At 40.4% G+C, this 22974-nt stretch overlaps 3 protein-coding genes and 1 long non-coding RNA gene across 7 annotated transcripts in view; 3 read left to right on the top strand and 1 right to left on the bottom strand.

Annotated features, from left to right (window-relative positions):
* Window positions 1-12390, bottom strand: part of MORC2 (MORC family CW-type zinc finger 2) — a 40782-nt gene extending 28392 nt beyond the window's left edge. For all 3 annotated transcript variants that reach the window (XM_060119221.1, XM_060119220.1, XM_060119219.1), the window contains exons 1-3: window positions 11108-12390; window positions 2236-2289; window positions 5-39 (exon numbers count right to left, since the gene is read on the bottom strand). In XM_060119221.1, coding sequence (XP_059975204.1) covers window positions 5-39; window positions 2236-2289; window positions 11108-11175 — 157 coding nt within the window. In that variant the 5' untranslated portion in view covers window positions 11176-12390. The remainder of the gene's footprint in view (window positions 1-4; window positions 40-2235; window positions 2290-11107) is intronic.
* Window positions 9860-10108, top strand: LOC132502677 (small ribosomal subunit protein eS27-like). Its single transcript, XM_060118719.1, has one exon. It carries the CDS (start codon window positions 9860-9862, stop codon window positions 10106-10108), a length of 249 nt encoding a protein of 82 aa, XP_059974702.1.
* A 283-nt stretch (window positions 12391-12673) lies between the features above and the next one.
* Window positions 12674-14844, top strand: TUG1 (taurine up-regulated 1; the record flags this gene model as incomplete). Its single annotated transcript, XM_060118334.1, has 1 exon — window positions 12674-14844. A coding segment is annotated over one exon (459 nt), but the record flags the coding sequence as incomplete, so codon positions are not given.
* Window positions 14845-14921: 77 nt separating this feature from the next.
* On the top strand, window positions 14922-22355 carry LOC132502587 (uncharacterized). Of its 2 annotated transcripts, XR_009534506.1 has the most exons (3): window positions 14922-15054; window positions 16211-16938; window positions 18589-22355. It is a non-coding gene; the product is annotated as an uncharacterized LOC132502587 (long non-coding RNA). The 2 variants fall into 2 exon arrangements; XR_009534505.1 differs by having other exon boundaries at window positions 16211-22355.
* Window positions 22356-22974: the final 619 nt, after the last annotated feature.

Below are 22974 nucleotides of genomic sequence, written 5' to 3' on the forward strand. Positions count from 1 at the left end.
TTACCTGCATAAATATCGATTCTGGTGGCATCAGCATCTCTGCAAAGTTAAAAGAAAAAAAAAATCAAGATTCAAATGAGAATATGGAAATATCAACCATCAAGATGCACAATATTTTGAGGGGGATACATAGTATTTAGAATCTATCTTCAGGAAGTCATAAAGAAATTCTATATAATTAAAGATATACTTTTACATTTGGTAACACAATTTTCCTTACATGTCTATGAAACACTTCTGTAGCTCCAAATTATTTAAAATAACCACAGGATACATAGGACCTAGACACACTTTTTTAATAAAAATTTCACAGTGAAACATCTAAAAAGAACATTTTTAGATGTTTAAAAACATCTAAAAAATGTTTTATCCTTTTTTAGAGGATAAAAAAGAACATTTCTTTTACAGACTAGGAAATGACTCCAATCACTCATTTGACTGCAATCATAAACAATGTTCCAATAACTTGTCCATTTTTTCTTCTCACCAAGATTTGAGAAAAAAGAAAACAACAACCTGCCACAAAGCCTAAGAAAAATCAGGTCTCATGGTATACACACTATAGTCAGCAGACTGATTCATGAGCCCCTAATCTTATCCTCCCTAAACTTGAAAGGAAGTTCGGACAGCCCATTAGACTCCAGCCATCAGCTGAAATAAAAGTTCAGTCATCAATGAAGTCTTCCATAAAGGCTTGAAAGTAATCTAGTCCAATTCTGCCAACTGTAGACAGGAAAATGAGGCACAGAGTTTCATTGGTTTTAAATATGAAAAATCCACTCAAATCTATACAACTCTACATGTGCCTATTCTCAAAGACATAAAAACATTTTCAAAAATAAAAGAGATTGGCAAAATGTGTGCATGAGCAGGAACATACACTCCCAGACAATCTCCAGTTCACTGTATGATATACAAAAAAGCAGTCTGACAAAACACATTACAGTCTCACTAAACTAACAAGTGGGAAATTCAAACACAGTTCCATTAAGCTACAACATTTTTAAATTGAATATAAAAATTATAAGTCAACCAGGATTGAAATAACTGAAAACACTGAAAATGGGAGCTTTCTAGTTAAACTTGTTAACCAGCACACTTCCATGAGCAGTCCAGTGAATAATAACAATAAAAGTAATAATAGTAGAGGTTTATAACATGGACATAGATAGACATAATTATCATTATGTCATTAACTGGAGGTCTGTCTAGAAAGTACTCCTGTCAACTCTTATCCTCTTCTTCCTTCATTAGTCATCAACACTTGGTCAATAAACGCCATGTCTGAATTTTATGTTTGCATTCAGAAACAAGACTGAGATAATATTTTAGTGATATAATTATAAACAGACTTCTGATTTGGACTTTGCTATTTATCTCTGAACCAACCCAAACTTTTCAGTCTTGCTCAGTAACATTTATAGGCTTCTATCACTAAGAATTCAGTATAACAGTGCTAAAGAATGATTTCTTCTAAGCACAGTTGCTAACAATGGAAGATGCTTTGATCAACCTGAGTCATCTGACAATAAGATACAGTCACTCCTCAGTATCTGCAGGGGATTGGTTCCAGGACCACCCAGGAATACCAAAATCTGCAGATGCTCAACTCCCTTATATAAAATAGTATAGTACTTGCATATAACCTATGCACATCCTCACGTCTACTTAAAATCATCTCTAGGCTACTTATGATAACTAATACAATGTAAATGCTACGTAAATAGTTGCCAGCATGCAACAAATTCAAGTTTTGCTTTCTTGGAACTTTCAAATACTTTCGATCATGGTTCATTGAATCACAGATGCAGAACTTGCAGATACAGAGGGCTGATTATACATTTTGGGAAGACACAGAACTCTGACATAATTTTAAAAACATTAGATAGTGTACTGTCCTGGTAGCACTAATTAAAACAGAGCTTGTCTGTCCTAGTAATTAGATAACTAAATTTTTATCTTAATTCCCTGTGTTTCACTACAATTATCTTGCTCTAATACACAAGGAAAGGTAGCTTTGGAGGTCATAAATTCACTATTTTTAGGTTGGAGCACAGCAATGAATGAATTAAGGTATCAACTAATGTGCTATTAAAAATACTTTTTGGGCAAGAGGCTTCTTAGGAATGAGTCGCATTTGCAACAGAATTGCCCTTCTCCCAAGTCTTCAGAAAGCAAAGGTCACACGACCCAAAAAGTTTTCAAGCAGAGACTGTATGCCTGAAGACTACATACCTTGCATTATCAACTAGTTCAGCAAGAGCACCAAACAAGAATTCATGAGTGGTTCTGAAATGATAAATATTGAGAGTCAGGAAAAGAATTATGGAATTAAACTATGATTCCTAATAAAAAGTCAAGGTTATAAAATATTTAAAAGTTTTTGGGAAAAAAAAAAACCCTAAAATTGTCATTTGCATCATCAATTTACATTATTGAAGTTTAAATTTCCCCACAATTCAAGTCTTTCCACAGCTCACTAGTAGTCCTCAAGTGTTAACCTGTCAAGTCCTGCTATCTACTCAAAAATGTTTATTCTTACTATTTTGAGTAGAGGAACCCACTCTAAAACATTCAAAGATTCCTATGTGTACTACTGCTAAAACAGTGTTTTTCACTATTCGTATTCTACCCTGAAAAATGCATATATTTCATTTTTCATTGCCTTAACCAGCTGTCAGTTTCTGCAGATCTCTTAAGAATTCTCAAAGGACAAATTGCTAGCATTCAGCTTTACCAATACCTTTGTGTGATTTACTGGTGAAAACCCATTCAGTTTTGTGCAATTTATAAGCAAAAATACTCCATCTGAAAGTGGGGAGAAAGAAAATAATCCATTTCTTGACATTCCCTGATTTTGCCAAAAACAAAACTTTCTCCACATTAAAGAAAGGAATCCAAGACCCTCTTAAACAATTCCTCCTTATCCTAAGAGGATAAGGGCTTGGTGTGGTCTCCTAGGGCCTTTGTTCAAGTTAGCCCTTTCAAGGAGGGTAGCCAATGGTCATCTCCTCCTCTAGGAGGCTGCTCAAAATGTGAGTGGGATAAATTCACAATTACCATGTTATTCAGAACTCAATAAAGACGATGTTTTTGTGTAAGATGTCTCCTTACATTTCTTCATCCATTTACACCTTCAATTTGTGCTGTTTCCCATAACAGTCCTCGTTAGATATAAAAGTAGATGTGTCTACCTAGAACCACCTAGAAACTCTGACATTTTTTTTTCTTTGGCCGCACCTTGTGGCATGTGGGACCCTAGTTTCTTGACCACGGATGGAACCTGTGCCCCCTGCAGTGGAAGTGTGGAGACTTAACCACTGGACCTCCAGGGGAGTCCTGAAACTCTGACTTTTGATTAAAAAAATATATAAAAGCATTAACCCACATATTACCATCATCAATTTTTCAAAATTAACCATGCTATTCCAGTTGACTTTTTTGTATGTAAAGTTTCAGCCAATAGATAAAGTGAAAATTTCTAAAAATTGAGAATGAAATATACCAATACTAAATAAGCAGTGTCTAGGATCTATGAGCACTTACTATATTGTTCAAAACAAATTGTAAAACGCTTGTTTATAAAATAAATACCCAAATTTCAAGTGTCCAGGAACACTGGTTCTTCCTCAAGTATATCTTCAAATTTTTACAAATGCAAATTTTTAATTAAAACTACTAGTTCATGGAATTTTACGAAGAACTTTTTCCCATGAGATCAGTGAATATATCTGCTGCTGATCCAAAGGCAGTACCATGATGTATTAACAAAATGTAGAAATTTTATCTCCAAGTCCCCTAACAGAGCTCAAATTCTTCTAAAATCCAATTCTTAATTATTTTACATGAAAAAAAACCCCAATTTTGCAAGGAAAAACACCTGCAAGAAACATCCATATCTTTATTTATTTTAAAAATGTGTCTCCAGGGGCTTCTCTGGTGGCGCAGCAGTTAAGAATCCACCTGCCAGAACACTCTATGACATAAATCACAACAAGATCCTTTTTGACCCACCTCCTACAGAAATGGAAATTAAAAACAAAAATAAACAAATGGGATCTAATGAAACTCAAAAGCTTTTGCACAGCAAAGGAAACCATAAACAAGACAAAAAGACAACCCTCAGAATGGGAGAAAATTTTTGCAAATGAAGCAACTGACAAAGGAGTAATCTCCAAAATTTACAAGCAGCTCATGCAGCTCAATATCAAAAAAACAACCCAATCCAAAAATGGGCAGAAGACCTACACAGACATTTCTCCAAAGAAGATATACAGATTGCCAACACATGAAAGGATGCTCAACATCATTAATCATTAGAGAAATGTAAATCAAAATTACCATGAGGTATCACTTCACACCAGTGAGAATGGCCATCAACCAAAAATCTACAAACAATAAATGCTGGAGAGGGTGTGGAGAAAAGGGAACCCTCTTGCACTGTTGGTGGGAATGTAAACTGATACAGCCACTATGGAGAACAGTATGGAGATTCCTTAAAAAACTAAAAATAGAACTACCATACGACCCAGCAATCCCATTACTGGGCATATACCCTGAGAGAACCATAATTCAAAGAGTCATGTACCACAATGTTCACTGCAGCTCTATTTACAACAGCCAGGGCATGGAAGCAACCTAAGTGTCCATCGACAGATGAATGGATAAAGAAGATGTGGCACATATATACAGTGGAATATTACTCAGCCATAAAAATAAATGAAACTGAGTTATTTGTAGTGAGGTGGATGGACCTGAAGTCTGTCATACAGAGTTTAGTCAGTCATAAAGAGAAAAACAAATACTGTATGCTAACACATATATACGGAATCTAAAAAAAAGAAAAAGGTCATGAAGAACCTAGGAGCAGGACAGGAATAAACACACAGACCTACTAGAGAATGGACTTGAGAACACGGGGAGGGGGAAGGGTAAGCTGGGACAAACTGAGAGACTGGCATGGACATATATACACTACCAAATGTAAATCCAATAGCTGGTGGAAAGCAGCCGCATAGCACAGGGAGATCAGCTCGGTGCTTTGTGACCACCTAGAGGGGTGGGATAGGGAGGGTAGGAGGGAGGGAGACGCAAGAGGGAAGAGATATGGGGATATATGTATATGTATAGCTGATTCACTTTGTTATACAGCAGAAACTAACACACCATTGTAAAGCAATTATACTCCAATAAAGATGTTAAAAAATAAATAAATAGGGCTTCCCTGGTGGCGCAGTGGTTGGGAGTCTGCCTGCCGATGCAGGGGACGCGGGTTCGTGCCCCGGTCCGGGAAGATCCCGCATGCCGCGGAGCGGCTGGGCCCGTGAGCCATGGCCGCTGGGCCTGTGCGTCCGGAGCCTGTGCTCCTCAGCGAGAGAGGCCACAACAGTGAGAGGCCCGCATACCGCAAAAAAAAATTTTTTTAAATAAATAAAATTTAAAATAATTTTTAAAATATTAAAAAAAAAGAAAAAGAATCCACCTGCCAATGCAGGGGACACAGGTTCAAGCCCTGGTCCAGAAGATCCCACGTCACGGAGCAAATAAGCCCGTGCGCCACAACTACTGAGCCTGCACTCTAGAGCCCACAAGCCACAACTACTGAAACCCACGTGCCTAGAATCCGTGCTCCACAACAAGAGAAGCCACTGCAATGAGAAACCCGCGCACCACAACCAGGAGTAACCACTGCTTGTCACAACTAGAGAAAGCCTGTGCGCAGCAACGAAGACCCAACGCAGCCAAAAATTAATTAATTAATTAATTTTAATAAATAAATAAATAAAAGACCAAACTCATTAAAAAAAAATTTGTCTCCAAAATCATCACCTTAAATTCTTCAAATTATCAGTTGAAGAAACAAAAAAATATTCTGTTTATTACTTCAACTAATTAAATAGGGAAAAATAAGCTGGAAAATTAAAGTGATTTGATGATGGTAATACAAGTCAAAAGCAAATCTTTGTTCTCAAGCTTTCAACCAATCATTTTCCTGTCTGACTAAGCAATGACTAAGAAACTTATAAAGTGAATTAGTTTTCTATACTCTAAATTTTCTTTTTTTTTTTTTTTTTTGCGGTATGCGGGCCTCCTGTTGTGGCCTCTCCCATTGCAGAGCACAGGCTCCGGACGTGCAGGCTCAGCGGCCATGGCTCACGGGCCCAGCCACTCCGCGGCATGTGGGATCTTCCCAGACCGGGGCATGAACCCGTGTCCCCTGCATCGGCAGGCGGACTCTCAACCACTGAGCCACCAGGGAAGCCCTAAATTTTCTTTTTAATTTTGAAGGCTAGAATGTAAAGTAACAAATTCTACTGCAATATTTCTCATTTCAAAAAGAATTTGTACTTGAAGTCAAGGAATATCAGAAATACAGCTCCTGAAAAAAAAATAAGAGTACAATCTTAGTAAGAATGAGACTACAATTTGTATGTAGAAATCTTTGGGATTATCTGGCCTTTGGTAGTGACAATGGTGAATATCAATAATCTGGAAAACTAATTCTGATACCTTTGCCATCAGGGCAAAGAAATCAAAAACAGAAACAGCAATTGCTTCTCACCAATACATACTTCTGATTGTTTCACATGAAAATTAAAGACATTTAGAATTCAATAAGATCTCAAAAGGGCAAGTACAAAGAGCACTTCTGGCTAAGTTTTTACTGCTTTCTACACAATGTTTAGAAAAGTGTCTTGTACATTTAGAATCTAAAGAAAACATTCCAAATGTCTTCGTTGTTCCGCACAGTATCAATGCTGGTCCACAATACATATTTCAGATAAGTTAACAGATACTTCAAAATGTAGCTAAGGGGTGCTTTTGTGATGTGTGCTGACACATCATAAAAGGAGCCTTTTGTGACAACTGTTGGTAAGGTCAGAGACAACACTCGGATTCTTCTCCAAACTTCCAAGTGAGTAACTGATCCTACTAAAAAATGCTAAAGCCAAAGTTCTAAGTATCTCTTAAATTAATAAGAACCAAAAACATACCAACTGTGTAAGCTCTCCCCTTTTTTTCAAATAACATTCAAAGAGGTGCACTCATTGCTAGCTGGCAGTTGAGATAGAGCTATCTGTATAAGTATCAAAGGAAATTATTTTCTTCACAGACCTAAAGATTCTTTGCATGTGATCCAAGAAAGATCAACCATCTGGAAAAAGACAAAGATTTTTAACAACCTCTTTCACTTTCAACTGATTGTAGCTTTTATACCATTTGTGCTACGATCAAAATAGCTTTGCAGCTCAGCATTTCCAGTGACAAATTCAAGTGTAAATCTACTCATTATGTAAGGAAAATGGTCTATTTATATTCAGCCTGAATTTAAAACCATAGATTATCCGTAACCCCATTACACAGTGATAGGTTCTGCTGAATTCTTGGATATGCTGTCAAGAGTTAATTGCCTTAACTGCTAGAAAATAAAGCTAAAAATTCTAAGGCAACCATTCTACATTCTAATGGCTTTAATACAGTCAGAGTGTGAACCCACATTTCAACAGAATTATAAATAATAAGATACATGGTTTCTAGAGTTGAAAGGTTCCTTTACATTCACTTCACATACCAATAAAACAACCCAAAAATATCATATGGCCAAGATAATAAGTTATTAAATGTGCAGACAGGAAGAGACATAGAAAACAGGCATCTTATACTTAAGCACCCTGCTCTATCAGAGCACTTAGCAATACTGCATACAGAGTGATTTAAGATATGCCCCTTATGCCAAAGGAACATCACTACCATCACTACATCTGGTATCTGGCCCTTGACTACTCGTGAACATTTAGGTAGCCGTCGCAAAATCCACCACCAAAGAGCAGTAACAGCATAAAACTACTTTTATGTAAAAATCCTAACTTCAATCATTTCATATGAGCAACATGCAATATTAAAACAAATTAGCCTAAGACCTTCATGTTAGAATTTCCCAGGCCTGTTTCAAACCTTAATGCTGATATAATCAAGAGACTAACCATCAACAGTTACTGTAGACCTAGCACACAAAAAAATAAAAAATTTAAGGCAGGGGTTTATCATCTCCAACAGATGCTCCAGGATTTACTAAAAATTAATCTGCCTAATGACTACCACCAAACAGCAAGTAGCTACCACACTGACCAACTTTTGGTTTATATGAGAATATTATAAATAAAACAAATAACTGTCACCATCTATTCAATATTTACTGTGAACCATGTGGGAACTAATTACCTTATAAACATTATTTTACATAATTCTCATAAACATTGTCAGATTAGCCCCATTTTGTAGATGAAGAAACTGAAGCTCAGATAAATTGACCTACCCAAGGGCACAGCCAGGAAGCAGTCAAACAAGCTTGGCTGGCTCCCAAGCCTATGCTCTTTTTACTGCACCACACTGATTTCTATCCTGGACTCTGCTAAATGGGAGATAAAGGGTCACTTTTTTTCACAATTCAATATGGCAATATTGTAGATGTCAGACACCCTAAAATGGTCTTGTTTTTTTTTAAATTAGAATAAAGTAGAAGGCAAATCCTCCCTTCTCCAAAGGTAACACTGCACCATTTAACCCAGAGGAGATGTATCTACTGCCATTACGATTAACAAGTCACGTTCTATGAAAATTAAAAATGTTTCCTCTAGAAATGAACTTCCAGTCAAGTCACAATAAAGAAAGGTCCTGAAATTGGCTACAAACCAAAAACTTATCTAGGTGTTCGGGGGTTCATATTTTCTTCTGGCAGGACTGGACACATTCAGAAGTAAACAACTTCTAAGGTGTGACCCAGGTAATAAATTCAAGAGCTTCCAAAATGATACATCCAACCCTCGAAATGCTTATGCAAGCAAGTGGTTCCAATTCAACATGGTAAGTCAAATTCCCAGAAAATTCTCCAATTTCAAACAAGTGACTCAACTGAGGTTCAATTCTTTGCCTTTGCTCTGTTCTCCTATTAATAAACTATAAAATAGCAAAAGAAATAGAAATATCCCAGAATCCTCAAATAAAAGGTTCATCGAGATATACTAAAATTGAAGACTTCTAAAGTGGTAAGTAAACCCTCTGCTGTATAGACAAGGAAACGAGGTAAAACTGACTACAGTAGGAGGTCTTGCCTAATGGTTAAAAGCACTAACCATGTGGCCAGATAAATCTTACTGCCTTCAGTCTTGGTGCCTTACATCTGCCACTTAGCAGCTGTGTAGCCTTTCGCATGTAACTTAATCTCTTTGAGCCTCAGTCTCCTCAAATGCAAAATAGGAATAACCCTTATTCCAGTAGGGCTGCTATAAAGATTACTTTAGACCATGTTTAAAAGTGACTGGCATGAAGCAATTAACTGTTGTTACTATCATTTTATTATCAAATAAAGTCTTTGGGGAAGCTGGAACAAGAACCCAGTTTCTGAAATCTCGTTATGGTCTTCCAAGAATATCAGTCTGTTTTGGCCCCTCATTCCAAAATTCAGAACTGAATTTAACAAACACAATCATCTGTGAACATCTAAGTGGGCTTCGACTGATTGTTCTTAACGTGGCAGTTCAACTATACAAAAGGATATTAAAGGATACCACTGCCCTTGGCTATACTATGAGCTAGATGGGTATAACCTTTGATCAGAGACCTTATCTAGCTGGATTTCAGATTAATTATCCACAGCTTGAGAATTCACCTAGGTGACTCTGCAATACCTACTTAAACACTCTAGTTCAGTAAGAATCTTCCTAAACAAAACAAAACCAGGTTCTCATTTGGCAATTCACTTCACTACTCAGAAATTTTTGATTTCCTTGATAGGAAAAACAGCAAACAAAAAAATTACAGACGTCCTTTCCAACAGTGATGGCCTCCCCACAAGATCATGCCTCTCACAAAGGCTCTCCTTCATCCCTCTCCAGAAAAGAGGAAACACAAGAAGAAGCACCTGGTGCAGAGCCCCAATTCCTATTTCATGGATGTGAAATGTCCAGGATGCTATAAAATCACCACCATCTTTAGCCATGCACAAACAGTAGTTTTGTGTGTTGGCTGCTCTACTGTCCTCCACCAGCCTACAGGAGGAAAAGCAAGGCTTACGGAAGAATGCTCCTTCAGACGGAAGCGGCACTAAAAGCCCCCAGAATCAAGATGAATGGGAAACCATCCCAATAAACATATTTTGGATTTAAAAAAAAATTACAGACGTTATCACAAATATGTGGTTCCTTTCCATAAAAGGCTAAGTTATCGTACTATTACTAGATAACTGAAGTCTATGTTCTCAACCCTGAAGGTGGTTGTTCTGAACTGTGGGCCATTCATTTAGCTGCTCGCCACCTCTCCAGGTACCAAAATGAGAAAATACTTACCTTCATCTCAAAAGTGCCAAATGAATGTACTAAAGGACTAAATAGTTATACCCCCACTGCATCACGTCCAAAAGAGCGGGCATAAGGATTAACCCTAAAACATTCCAGACCAATGTGGAGTGATGGTAATCGCCTCACAAACTCAAGAACTATGAACAGAGTATGTGTTCAATGATTTGCATACATTTTGGGGAAAGGCTATTTAAATCACGGGTTTAACCAAGTTATCACTTCCTGCTTAGCATATAAAAACTATATTGGATGAGGATGAATTTCCCAGAAAAATAAAACCAACTGTTTTCTGGGGAAAAACTGTCTTCTCACAAGTTGCCATTTAAACGTCTTCATTCCTTTTTTCTTTTTTCCTTCTTAGAAAGAAAAGACTTGTTATAACCCAACTGTTTTGGCTGTTGTCACCAAAGAGAAGAAAGAGTTGATACTAGAAAAGTCCAACTTTCGGCGATCCAAAGAACAGTACTTGTTGGATTCCTATCAAACACTTGAATGAAACAACTCAATATACTGACTTCAAGGAACTAGCTTGCATTTGATTGAATAAATTTTGATCCAATAAAGGAAGATCATATTCTTCTGGATTAGCAACAAACATTTCACTGATCTCAGTTCTTCCATACAGAGCTCAAGACTCATCCAGTGACACATCCCAAAAAGTAAAAATGCAAAATTTTCTGGGAGGATTTCCATATTAATATCAAGCAACGAGTTATCAGTGACCTCAGTGGCACCTATAGGATACTTACGAATTTGTGTGTAGATATTCAAAGGTTAGCTGAGCTCGATTCAGACTGCTGTAATTTGTGAAAGCCATGAGTGCAGTGAGGTCTCCAGTTCTTTACCCACTAACTGGGAACTATAAGCTTACAATGGAACAGATTTTTCAGGATTCCTTCCAGTAAAGGTTTGGTAAATCTGCTCCTTAGTTAAACAAGGTTATCTAGTATCTAACCAAGATATATTCAAAAAGATGTCTAAAACAAAAATTGATTTCTCATTTACATTTTTTTTAATCTTCTCAATGACTATGATGTAATATTTTGGAAGGAACTATGTCATAAACGTGTAGTCTTAAGGAGCTTCAGCGTTAATTTACAACAGTTCACGGAGTGGAATGCGGTTGGTCCTAGAGTAGGTGATACTGGAGTTGGTGATTTAATTACTGCTCCATCTTCATGTTCTTCGAGCCTTTGTTGTTGTTGTTCCTCTAAATTTCCTGTGAGGAAATTTAGCAATCCGGAAACTTACCAATCCGGAAATTTAGCAACTTCAATCATAAAATTGGACAACCACCCATGTCTTCGCCATCAATGATCCCAGGATCCTTAAATTAGCCCCAGGCAGGTGACCTCGATGCTGATGAAGTGCATATGGCGTTAGTTCCGGCTTCACCACCTCCCAACTGAAAGATCTCCTAAGCGCTGAAGACCGATTTCTGTTTTCAAAGCCCGGACCAAACCTAGCTTGCTGTGTGCCCCAATTTCGTCAGGGTAGTGGGTCAAATTACCTCACAATGACCCACTAAGTAGCCACAGAATTGACCCGCCCAAATTAACTCAGGCGGGCCGCGCCCCTCCCCCACCTCCCTCAGACACCGGCCTCAGCCTCTCAGGCCCTGACTGGGCCTCGGTCCCGTCGTCTCCTCGCGGAGAGGAGTTAGTCCCAGCCTTCAACGCCCGGCTCGAGGGCAGTGGCGCGCGCACCACCCGAGCGGACGTTGCCCGGCGCTCACAGCTGCCTTTGTCCCTCCCCACGGAATTGGAACCCAACAACCGCAGCGCGCTCTTGGAACCATGTGCTGCCGCCGCCTCCGCCTCCGCCGCTGCCGCCGCCGCCGCGAGACCAGCCGCCCGGGCGCCGCGCTGGATGAGATGGTGACCGGACTCAGCACCACAAACTTCGGCGTTCAGGGCTGCTCCGCCGCCACTGCCGCTGCCGCCCCTGCCACCTCAGCCACCGCTTTGTCTCCACCCGTGCACACAACCGGGGCCGCCTCGCGCACTCCCCGACGCCCCAAGCCCCCGAGGCCTCCGCGGCGAACTCGGCCAATCACAGAGCCGCCCCTCCTCCCGCCCCCGCCCTGATGCGAAGCCTCCTGATTGGTGGGTAGAGTGTCTCCACGTGACCGGATTTTGTTAGCCGGGCACTCCCCTGTCACGTGAGTGCGCGCGCCTCTCTTCCTGCTTTCTTGACCCTCTCCGCCATTTAAAGAAACAGTACCGGGGGCGGGCCGAGCGACGCAGCCGGGACGGCAGCTGCGGCGCGGACCGGAGGAGCCATCTTGTCTCGTCGCCGGGGAGTCAGGCCCCTAACTCGAAGAAGCCCTGGCGCGCCCTCCCCCCCTCCCCGGTCTGGTAGGGCGAAGGAGCGGGCGCGCGGTCGATCGAGCGATCGGTTGGCGGCTCTTTCTCCTGCTCTGGCATCCAGCTCTTGGGGCGCAGGCCCGGCCGCCGCGGCGCGCGCCCGGTGGCCGTTGGCGCTCGCGCCGCGTCTTTCTTCTCGTACGCAGAACTCGGGCGGCGGCCTATGCGTTTGCGATTCGACGAGGAGTCGTCCGGGTGGTCGGCGGCGGCGGGCAGCTGCTCCGCCCCGCTCCTGGGGAGGCGGCGGGATTTGGCGCGGCCGGGGAAGCTGGGGTGGCCGGGGCCGGCCTGGAGGCCTGGCGCCACCCTTCGGGGCCTGCAAGGACCCAGTTGGGCGGGCAGGAGGGGGCCGGGGGATGGTTGGTGGTGGGCTTCCTACTTTGCCTTTTTCTCCTTATGCCGCCTTAGTGAGGGGCGGGAGCTCTGGCGGCAGCTCCGGGGTGGAGAGACAGGCTCCGGAGTCGGAAGAGCTGGGTTTGCTTCCGGGCCTAGCCACCAGCTGGCCGAGTGACCTTAGGCAAGTCACTTGGTAATTTGTCTGCGCCTCAGTTTCCTCCTCTGTCAACGTTTGTGGGATTGAAAGCGCTTTGTAAACTATAAAGCGTCGGTGAATGTAAGGGATGATTATTGTTCGTAATGGTTGGCTTTTTTTTTTTTTTTTGAGTTGTAAGAAAACTTAGCAATTGCCCAGTCCTTGGATTTTGAACCTGGGAACCTTGGATTGGAGTTGGATATTCCCAATTTCCCTGAAATTGTGTGCAAAAGTTAGTGGGAATATGTATTTTAGGGGAATGAGGATCCATCGGCAGCAAGTTTTCTGAGGGGGCTGTGACCCAGAAGAGTTAAGAACCACAATTCCTTTGCCGCAAGGAGGAAACTGAGGCCTAGATGTCATTTGGGACCCGTCACAACCAATTTGAAGCCCCTGTTGAATCCCTGGGATATGTGAGCTGTTCTATGCATAGTGGGTATTCGGGGTAACAACACTCCACTGCTTGGCTTCTATTCTGAATCTTTTCACCATGGGTTGCCTGAAAGGTGGCTGACGCATATGGTACAGTGGCACCCAATATAAAGCAGCTAAAAGTAGGAGTGGATGTGTTCTCTAGTATCAAGAAGCCTGTTTAATCTTTGGCCCAACAACTTTTTATTTTCTGGTGCCTGACTACCTTTCTGTTTCATTGAACATTTTCCATGACCATGGCTGCCATCCGTTACTTGCTCCTATCTTATATTCTTAGTTTGTGTGGTTGGTAGTGAGCAGGCTTATTTTTAAATGGTGCTGCCAAGTCCAGCTAATTAATGGTGCAGGTGGATTTTTAGCAAGCTGGCTGACTGGAACAAACTGAACCAGGCGTGGGATTCCTGAAGATGTTTGGGGGTTTGTCTTTATTAATTGAAGGTTAACATTCTCTGAAAAGTTTTGTTAGAATGTCTGCTGAACCTCTAAATCAGTAGATTGCAAGTGTTTCAAACCTTAACTTTCTCCCCCTCGGCCTGCTTTGTATTCTCTTTGCTTGCAAGTGTGTTACTAAGATGGCCAAAATGCCAGTTTTTGCTTCTTTGTTAATTGTCAGCTGCTTTTATCAAATTCCAGGCCATTATCCAGCAAACACTATAGAAATGTTTGAACACTTGGATTTCAAACATTTTCACTTTGTGGAGTGGTGCTTACCAGTGGTACAGTTCTAAGCAAGTAAACACAAACCCACTTAAGTGTTTTGTTTGTTAGGTGTTAGCCGGTTCTGCTATTTCATACAGACATCTGGGAAAAATCAATTGACTATTCCCTTTACCTAGAGGGCAGAGACAAAGAATCTCAATTCCAGAGGAGTGACTGTTTTGGAGAAAGATGTGTTGGTCTTTTAGCTCTTTTGTAATTAAATCTGGATGTACCTCAAAAGAATCTTAAGACTGTGGTGATAAGATGCTTTCCTCAGGAGAAAGGAGGAAAAAAACAACTGGAACTCAAAGCTTGAAATTCTGTGACAAAACATGAGCTGTCCAGGATAGGAAGTTGAAAGTGTTTCACTACAGCGTTCTGCTCTCGCTGGAACAGATGTCCTTCAGTGTAGTCATGGCGTGGACTCCAGATTTCCAGATTTTCAAGAACTGGATCTGGGACCTGGAAGAGATTATCAAGATGTGACAGGAACTTGGGAGCTGGATTTTTTTATTTTTGAATTTGGGGACTGTTTCCTCGCTTTGAGAAAAGAGACAATGACTGAGCAAACACTGCCACCAGCGCTATTACTGGGAATTCGGAGACCTGAATTTTCGCCACACTCTCAGTGCAAACTCTGGCGATGCTCCACCCACAGTGAACTACGGTACTTGCCATTTTCCAAAATGCCTTATTCTTTACCATCTCTGCACTTTTATTTGCGCTCTCTTCTCTACCCTGGAATGCCTTCCTCTGCTTCTTCACCTATCAAAACTGCCATTTATTCAGTATCCAACTCAGATGCTCTTTCCTTGATGAATTTCCTAACTTTAGCCAGAAATTATCTTTTTTAAGTTTTATAATGTGTTGTTATATATCTTTTATCTATCTTTGTATACAAATAGCTTGTAAAGTCGTTTTTTGCAGGCATTAGCTCTTTCCAGATAGCAAGCCCCGTGAAAGCAAGGGTTTTGTCTTGGGAATCTTTGCCCAGACATATTACCATATATGATGAAGCACTAGTAGAAAGAAGGAATTTAGAGAACAGGCGATCTCACAATAAGCACTCAATAAATGTTTGCTTAGTTGCTGTGTGATAACCTAATTACTCCCGATTAGGGAAAAAGTCACTAGTTTTGGGCCATGTCTCTTCCTTTATTTCATGCTTTATTATTTTTTAATTCTCACTTTAAAAAGACTTAGGGAGCCCTCAAATATAAAGAGAAACTGCTCTGCTGCATAGGGTATTACAGAGGGGTGCAAGGGCCAGGGCCTTATTCCCTGCGTACCTTATTCTCTCGCACTCAACATGGAATCTTACGAAAATGTAATTAAGGATAGCTTTTACAAGTACAAGACCATAAGACAATTTGTGAAAGGCATTGGAAAAGGAAGAGCAACAGTATTTCCTTTGCTTTGCTTTGGTGTTGGTATATAAAATTAAATCCAGTTCTCATACCACCTTTGGAGCCACTTCTTTCTCCACCAACCACTGTCCAGCAACCTGAATACAATCAAATTACTACCCCAAAGTATGAGACTTGGGGCAGTTCCCATCTGCTGCTTCCCTAAAACAGTTTGTCCTCAAGAGTCAGGAAACAGTCTTTACCAGAGAACTCTTTCTGTTCTTACCATCACTGATGGTTAATCATAAGGCTTTTTTCCCCCATTTATCATCTGTCAGCTTCTAAGCCATGCTTGTCAAGAATTAGTGTCCGTCAAGCAGCTGATGTGGTGACAGCAGCCCCACCCCAGTGTTAGAGTCCTTTCTTTGTAATTCCAAGCATTTGTTATCTTGTATGTTTTGTCCCTCTCCCCTCCAGTCCTGTGCCTCCTGGTTGCTGAGTGTTCACCTGGACCGTCTGACTACCTTTGTGCTATTCCATCAGCCTACAGATCTGGTACCTGGATTTTTGCCCATGGTGATTCTACCACCTTACTACTGAAGAAGACATCATTCCAGTGGACCACTGTGACCCAGGAGGCATCCAGCAAATCATCATGATGTGGCCTTCACCTCCACTCCTGTCCTGTTCTACCGAGATTCAACACAGCCCTTTGTAGTGAAGTCAAACTCCTCAAGCCAAATAGCTGAAGCTATTTTATCACAACAAAGGCTGTTTGTTCCATGAGTGTGCATTTCATTTCTTCAGTTAAAGCCTTCAGAGACACATAATAAATTTGGACCAGGGGATTTTTAGTTATCAGCACTGTCTGAAGAATGGCAACATCTTTTTGAGAACCACATTGGACCATGCCCCAGTATCTTAAATGATTGAAATTCAGGAAGTATCTAATCTGGACCCCATTCTTTTTCCATGTCAAATCTGTAGTAACCTACTGAATGAGCAAGCAGATATTCTGACCCATTGGGATTAAAACAAAGGCACAGTGAACTCACAGCATCTTCTTTGGGATTACTCAGGAACCAGAACTTTTCACACAAATGTAAGAAATTCTACCAAGGAATCCCTTTACCTAACAGCATCTCACAAAGCTCCAATCAGATTCCAGAAAAGGCCTCTTGATACATCCAGGTAGAACCTATATGGTAATCCCTTATGTTTATATAGCACTTTACAGTTTCAAAGCACTTTTACATGCATTACTCTCAATTATCAAATAACACAAATTATAATCCCTTTTTGCAAATGAGGAAGTGGGAATTTAAAAGGTTATCCAAGGTGACACAGCTACAAAGTGGTAGAGGCCAGGCCTTCTGACTCCTAGTCCAGTTCTCTCCTTGGAATTAACTTAGCCTCTGTTTTACCCAGTGTTATAATAATTGGAGAGTGGGAACCCCAGAAAAGTTTCCAACTTCCTGATCTGGTGCCCTCAATCAGTCAGGATGTCATACATGTAATCTTGTGATAGCTGTACCTAGATCAGAATTCCATTACAGCATCTCTGACATTTAGGAGTAGACTGTCTCCATGGTGGTAGACTGTCCAGTCAACAAAGAAAATGTTCATTTGACAGCAGGATTACCCATTATGAAACACAGAGCTGCTTTTAGATCTTTCATCCATCTTCATGGTCTTCCCAAAGATGGCCTAGTTGATTGAAGATCCCTGTTCATATCATGTCTTTTTTTGTTGTTGTTAATTCTTACTAATATTCCTGGACACCAAGATCTACCTGTGGTCCTCTATCCCCAAACTAATATTTACATAGAATGAGCCATCGATTTTTTTAGAACAGTACTGTTCATATATATGTGTGTGTGTGTGTATATATTTGATATACACATATATATCATAGAGCTTCTGTAGTCCAGTAAGGTGGTAAAATACTGTAACTGTGTCCCCTTCCCTGATTCATAATGCAGTGTAGTGTATTAAAGGATCTCAGAAGGCTTGCTGTAAAGAGCCTCATTTAGCTGTTTGGTCCAGTGTGTCCTAAGTTTAATCAAGCACAGAAAGTTATTTTTGCAGCATTCCTTTTAGTGGAATGGGAAAACTGCTCTAAAGCAGTATAGCCAGTGCTTCCTGATTGCCAACAGATTACCCTGGAGACCCAGGAATAAACAGCATCTTTGAAACCCCCCCCTTTTTTTGCCTTGTCAATAACTACTTGAATTAGTATGTCTTCCTCATCTGAGAGCCCCACATCTTGACAGTTACCTTTATTTTCTGTCAAACCTCTAGAAGATTTGTGGGGATACATGGGATGGGGGTGGGGGAGTTAATTCTGCCACAATATTAGATGAATTCCATGACATTTAGCAATATACTTTTCTGTCCGTAGAATTGTGCTGTAAATCTAGTTTAAGGGAATTGCATCTCAGGTGGGTGAGGAGTCTGGGAAGGGAAGGGAGGAGGAGAATAGAGAAAAGGGGGAGGAGGAGTGAGAAGGAGATATTAGGATTTGAGTTGTGGCCCACTGAGGTCTTACTAATACTTGAAGAGAAGTCATCCAGCCAGGGAATTTTTGAAATAACAAAGAAATGAATGCATTTTGCAGCTGTATGCTGACTGTAAAAACCCCAGCACTATTGTCCCTTAAAACCAATAGGCTTTTTCTCTGATAGTCACTTAAAAGCCCAATTTCAGGCAATCTGAATTTGTAGCAGACTTGAATGTTAACTTCATTTTGAAATGTGGCCCACATTAGGGAAAGAATAAATAGGAAAACACCTTGGCTTACCACAGGCTTTGCTCACACAGTTTCTGGTTTCTGTGACCTATTTTTTGTATTTCAGCATTTTGTGAACAACTTATTCTTAGATCATTGGTTTTCCAAAGGCTTTGTGGCCATGAAGCCCTTTGAATGAAAACTTTATGGAAGCCCAGAGTGAAAGTGAAGCTGCTCTGGAGGAAGCAGAAGTGGGGGGCCTGAAACCTGCCACAAGCATCTTACTTTACCACCATGGTGACACCTAAGGAGACTTCTTTACAACAACTAGAATTCTTCAGAACACAGTTTGAAAACCACTGCCCTAGACAACAGTATGTTCGACCTGAATGGCATTCTGTTCTGTACCTCTACCCAACACCATCCATGTTCAGTTGATGCTGAACGTTCTTAGGAATACTTACTGTGAGCAAACTCAGAAAAGTACAAGAAGATGGGCATATCTTTGCCCCCCAGAGTAGTCGTATGGGCCGAAAGTGGTATCAAATGGACCTAGAATAATAGCCCTCTACCTACAGATGGACTTCCAGTGATTCCTGGATTTGATATAGCCAGAGAGCAATTCATACATACCCTACACTGACAAACCCCCTTACCCAGCTTCTTTCACAAACACCAGATGCTCTAGTGGTACTTGAAATACATGACCTTGAAGTCTTGATCCTCCTTGGATACATGAATCGCCAGGTATTGAAGCTGATGCTGAAATTGATGTCTCATTGAGGCCATATTAGAGCAACTGTACATTGGACCGCCCATCCTCAGCCATGGTACTCTACTTCATGTGCAAGGGATAACTATAAACTGAAAGTAGAATTCAAAGACTGGCAACAATACCTAAAAGGGTACCTGGTTATTATTCATCTTCTCAGACTATGTCACTATCACTCAACCAGTGGCAGTTACACTACTTGGTTTTTATTCAGTTTAACTGCTGCTTCCAGGATAAATGAGCTAATAACCTTTGAAAAATCGCTAAAACAACTCCTCAGTCACTGGCACATCTGCCTAGTCTCCAAAATTATGAATACTCAGCTCTAACTACACTTAATACCTGATCCACAAGAGACAATCTCTGAACATCCTTTCTCATCTGTGTGATTTAAAATGTGACCATTTTGAAAATTTTCTTCCAGCCAAGTGAGATTTTAAGATGGGTGTTTTGATGTCTGGTACCATCAGCTGTTGATGTTAATGAAGTTTGGAGGTAGGCCTTTTGACCAGGCCATGATAGCTTACTTGGTGGGCATCTCAAATTGCATATCATCTACCTTTTTGCTGGAAATGTAGACTGACTTGAAATCTACAAAGCCTGCAGCTAAAGATTTTATCAGTAGACTCAAGAGCTTCCTGCTGCTTCTTCCTAATGTCAAAAGACCACAGTCCCCTGTCCTTGTGGATGTTTTCATGGAATTTCATCTGTCTCAGTACTATTGTTTTACACTGAATCACAGTGGCTGACTTCATTCCTTGTCATGAAATACTCTCAGGTATTAAGACAACTTACCTGTTCAGGAGGGATTTGATTCATGAACTCCTCCCAGACCAGATCATGTAGAACAAGTAGACTTTGATTTGTGCCATGAGAAAAGTCTCATTTCTTCAGAGTCAACTTAAGGGCCCACTGTCCTCAGCTACTTTAACGAATGCACTGGTTAAATGTTGGAAATGTTTCTTTCTATCTTTTGTCTCTTATTCTCTAGACTAATTGTGATTATGAGTCAGTCTACAAATCATCAAACAAGGCCTAAGTCTGGTTACTCTATACTGCTCACCCTCAACAAATAAAATCTGATGACTGGCCTGCTTGTATATACAACTGTTATTTGTAAAGAAGAAATTATCTACAAGCTTAGTTTTTCTATTGCCTTCAAAATGTCAGCTCGATTTTCTTTTTCTCCTGTACTTGACTGAAAAAGACATTGATCTACACTGGCAGTCATTCCCTTTAATCCTGTCAAAATGAGGGACTAAAGGTAAAGATGATCATCTGTTCAAGAGTCTGATGTACACTGTGTATAAGAATTGATGGTGGAAAAAGCATAAAATTCAAACCTAGTATCTTACTATCTCCATGCCTCAGATCTCATCTTTCAGCAGTACCATTCAACCAGTCTGAGGCCTTGACTTGTTAAGATGATTCTCAGAGATGGGCTGAGTTACAGAAGATGGAGACTTGATTACCAAAGAAAGTAGGGCCAACCTTGATGAACCTGGCTCTCCCAACCCTATCACTCCCAGATGTAGCATAGACTCCTAAACAGAACCTCAAGTCTGGATTAAGGAGATAGCCTTCTCCTGAGCTGAAAGTTCTTGGGCAGATGAGCAGGAAAATGAAAGTTGCTGTACCTGACTGGCCCTTTAAGATCAGAAAATTGTATCCAGAATAAATGCTGTGGATTAACCCTGGAGTACTCAGGGTTAAAACTAATGTACAGAGTTTTGATATTAAACTGCCTGTTCTTCTAGATCATAGCCTGGCTATTGATATGGCTGGCCCTGCTGAAAGTACCTTACTTACTTGCCTATTTACCTGACACAGCCCTTTCCTGCTTTTTTGAAATATTGCTGCAATCAGACTGGCTGTCCTTGAGAAGACTGTAGCTGATCTCGGTCTATCTTATACCCAGTTCCACCAAGAGGTTTTGAACAGAAGCAGCCTGCACCTCACCCACCAGGACTTAGTGTTCACAACAGGAAGGACCGTGCTGTATACTCCTTGACCAGCAGCTTTTTTTTTTTTTTTAACTGCAGAGTAAGCCTCTATGCCTATATATATTAGCTCATTTTCAGCACTTGGGACCCTTTCTACCAGATCTGAAGGAGCAGAGCAGATTGAAGTCACTGTCCATTCCTCTGTTCTACAGTAATACAGAGATGAATCTGATTTGCCAGTACTCACAGAAGTGTACCAGTTCAACCTGGCAAAAGACTTAAAGGAATATAAGAAAACTTTTCCACTGAGCTTAAAATTTACCACTGACTTGATGAGCGTCACAGAACTATTTGCCAGTGGGAGGCTGGTTGTCCTGCTTCATGTCAGCAAGACAGTTGGGCTCTCAAACTCAGAACCACTGAGTTTACTTACATTGAAACTCTATTGTATCATCGATAGTGTGCTATTGGACATGATTATTCATTTCAAATAGATTACAAGCCTCCTGAGTAGAAGACAAACTTACTCCTCTTGATTTTTAGAAGATAGACATACTCCTCATGATTTTTTCCAGAATACATTTATTGTCAAGGAAGGAACAATGCCAGCTGTTATCATTCAACTTTATGAGCAGAGATTAAACTTTTTCAGTATCTGGTCTTACCATTGACATCAGTTGTTTTTGATTGACCAGCATCAATTCCATCCCTTTGCAACAACTCCCTGATGTTTCTTGGAACCTCCTCTCCTTTTCAGCCCATGTGGTTCAATCTGACCTAATCTTTGGTTTCATGGGTGGACATGTAATTCAGACCTGATCAATCAGCACAGTCCATCTCCTTGACCATAGTGATTGGTTCAGGAATGGTCGTTTGATTCAAGCTGGTCCAGTGATACCCAACCCTAAGAGTTTAGTGAACTGTGGAGGAGAAGCTCAGAAGCTCTACTGAGGTTGCTTAGCTCTGTAGGATGAAAAGCTCAGACCAACAGGGCCCACCATATCAAATGAGCCAGTCAAAGAATGAAGCCAGTACAGAGGAAAGCAGAGCCAAATGTTGGAGAGACTTGAGTTCTGATGACAATGTTTGTGCCCCTGGATCCAACCGTGCCTGAAGCTAGTATATCCCCTGGACTTTTCAGTTATGTGAACCAATAAATACCCTTCTTTGCTTAAGTTACTTTGAGTTGGGTTTCTATTACTTGAAATTGAGTCCTAATACTACTATCTACCAATAGCAAAACTTGACAGATCCAAATACTAAACTAGAGGTCAAGGCCACACTGAAATTATTTTCCAGTCCAGAATATAAAATGGAACAGGAACTGACAATGTTTAGGTTATTACAGAAGCATAAAAATTAATTACATGGTAGAAAAATATACAAAAAAACCTAAATATTTATCAGCAAAGAATTGGTTACATAATACATGGTTCAGCCATATAAGAAAATCTACATGTCTGTTAAAATGAATAAAATACATTTATTGTGTATGGGCATGGAAAAATGGCCATGATTTATTAAGTGAAACAAACCATTGCTAGAAAAATGTGTACTATGAACTCATTTAAAAATTTATGTGTTTATGTTCATAATGCATAGAAAAATCTATTAATGGCTTTCTTTGAACAGTGTAGATTACATGAGACTTTCAACTTTATACATTTCTGTATTTGAATATTTTACACTACTCACAGTAAACTTTATCTTAAACTTTAAACTTTATTTTAAAATAAAGAGTTTTTAAAATTAAATTTAGTGCTTACTGTTTGACCTTGGCAAGTTACTCAACACTGAG

Source organism: Mesoplodon densirostris, chromosome 15 (assembly GCF_025265405.1).
Source record: "Mesoplodon densirostris isolate mMesDen1 chromosome 15, mMesDen1 primary haplotype, whole genome shotgun sequence".
Taxonomy (NCBI): domain Eukaryota; kingdom Metazoa; phylum Chordata; class Mammalia; order Artiodactyla; family Ziphiidae; genus Mesoplodon; species Mesoplodon densirostris.

Bases quoted from the DNA above. Each gene is read 5' to 3' on its own strand.
- LOC132502677 (XM_060118719.1), top strand. From the start codon at position 9,860: ATGCCTCTCACAAAGGCTCTCCTTCATCCCTCTCCAGAAAAGAGGAAA.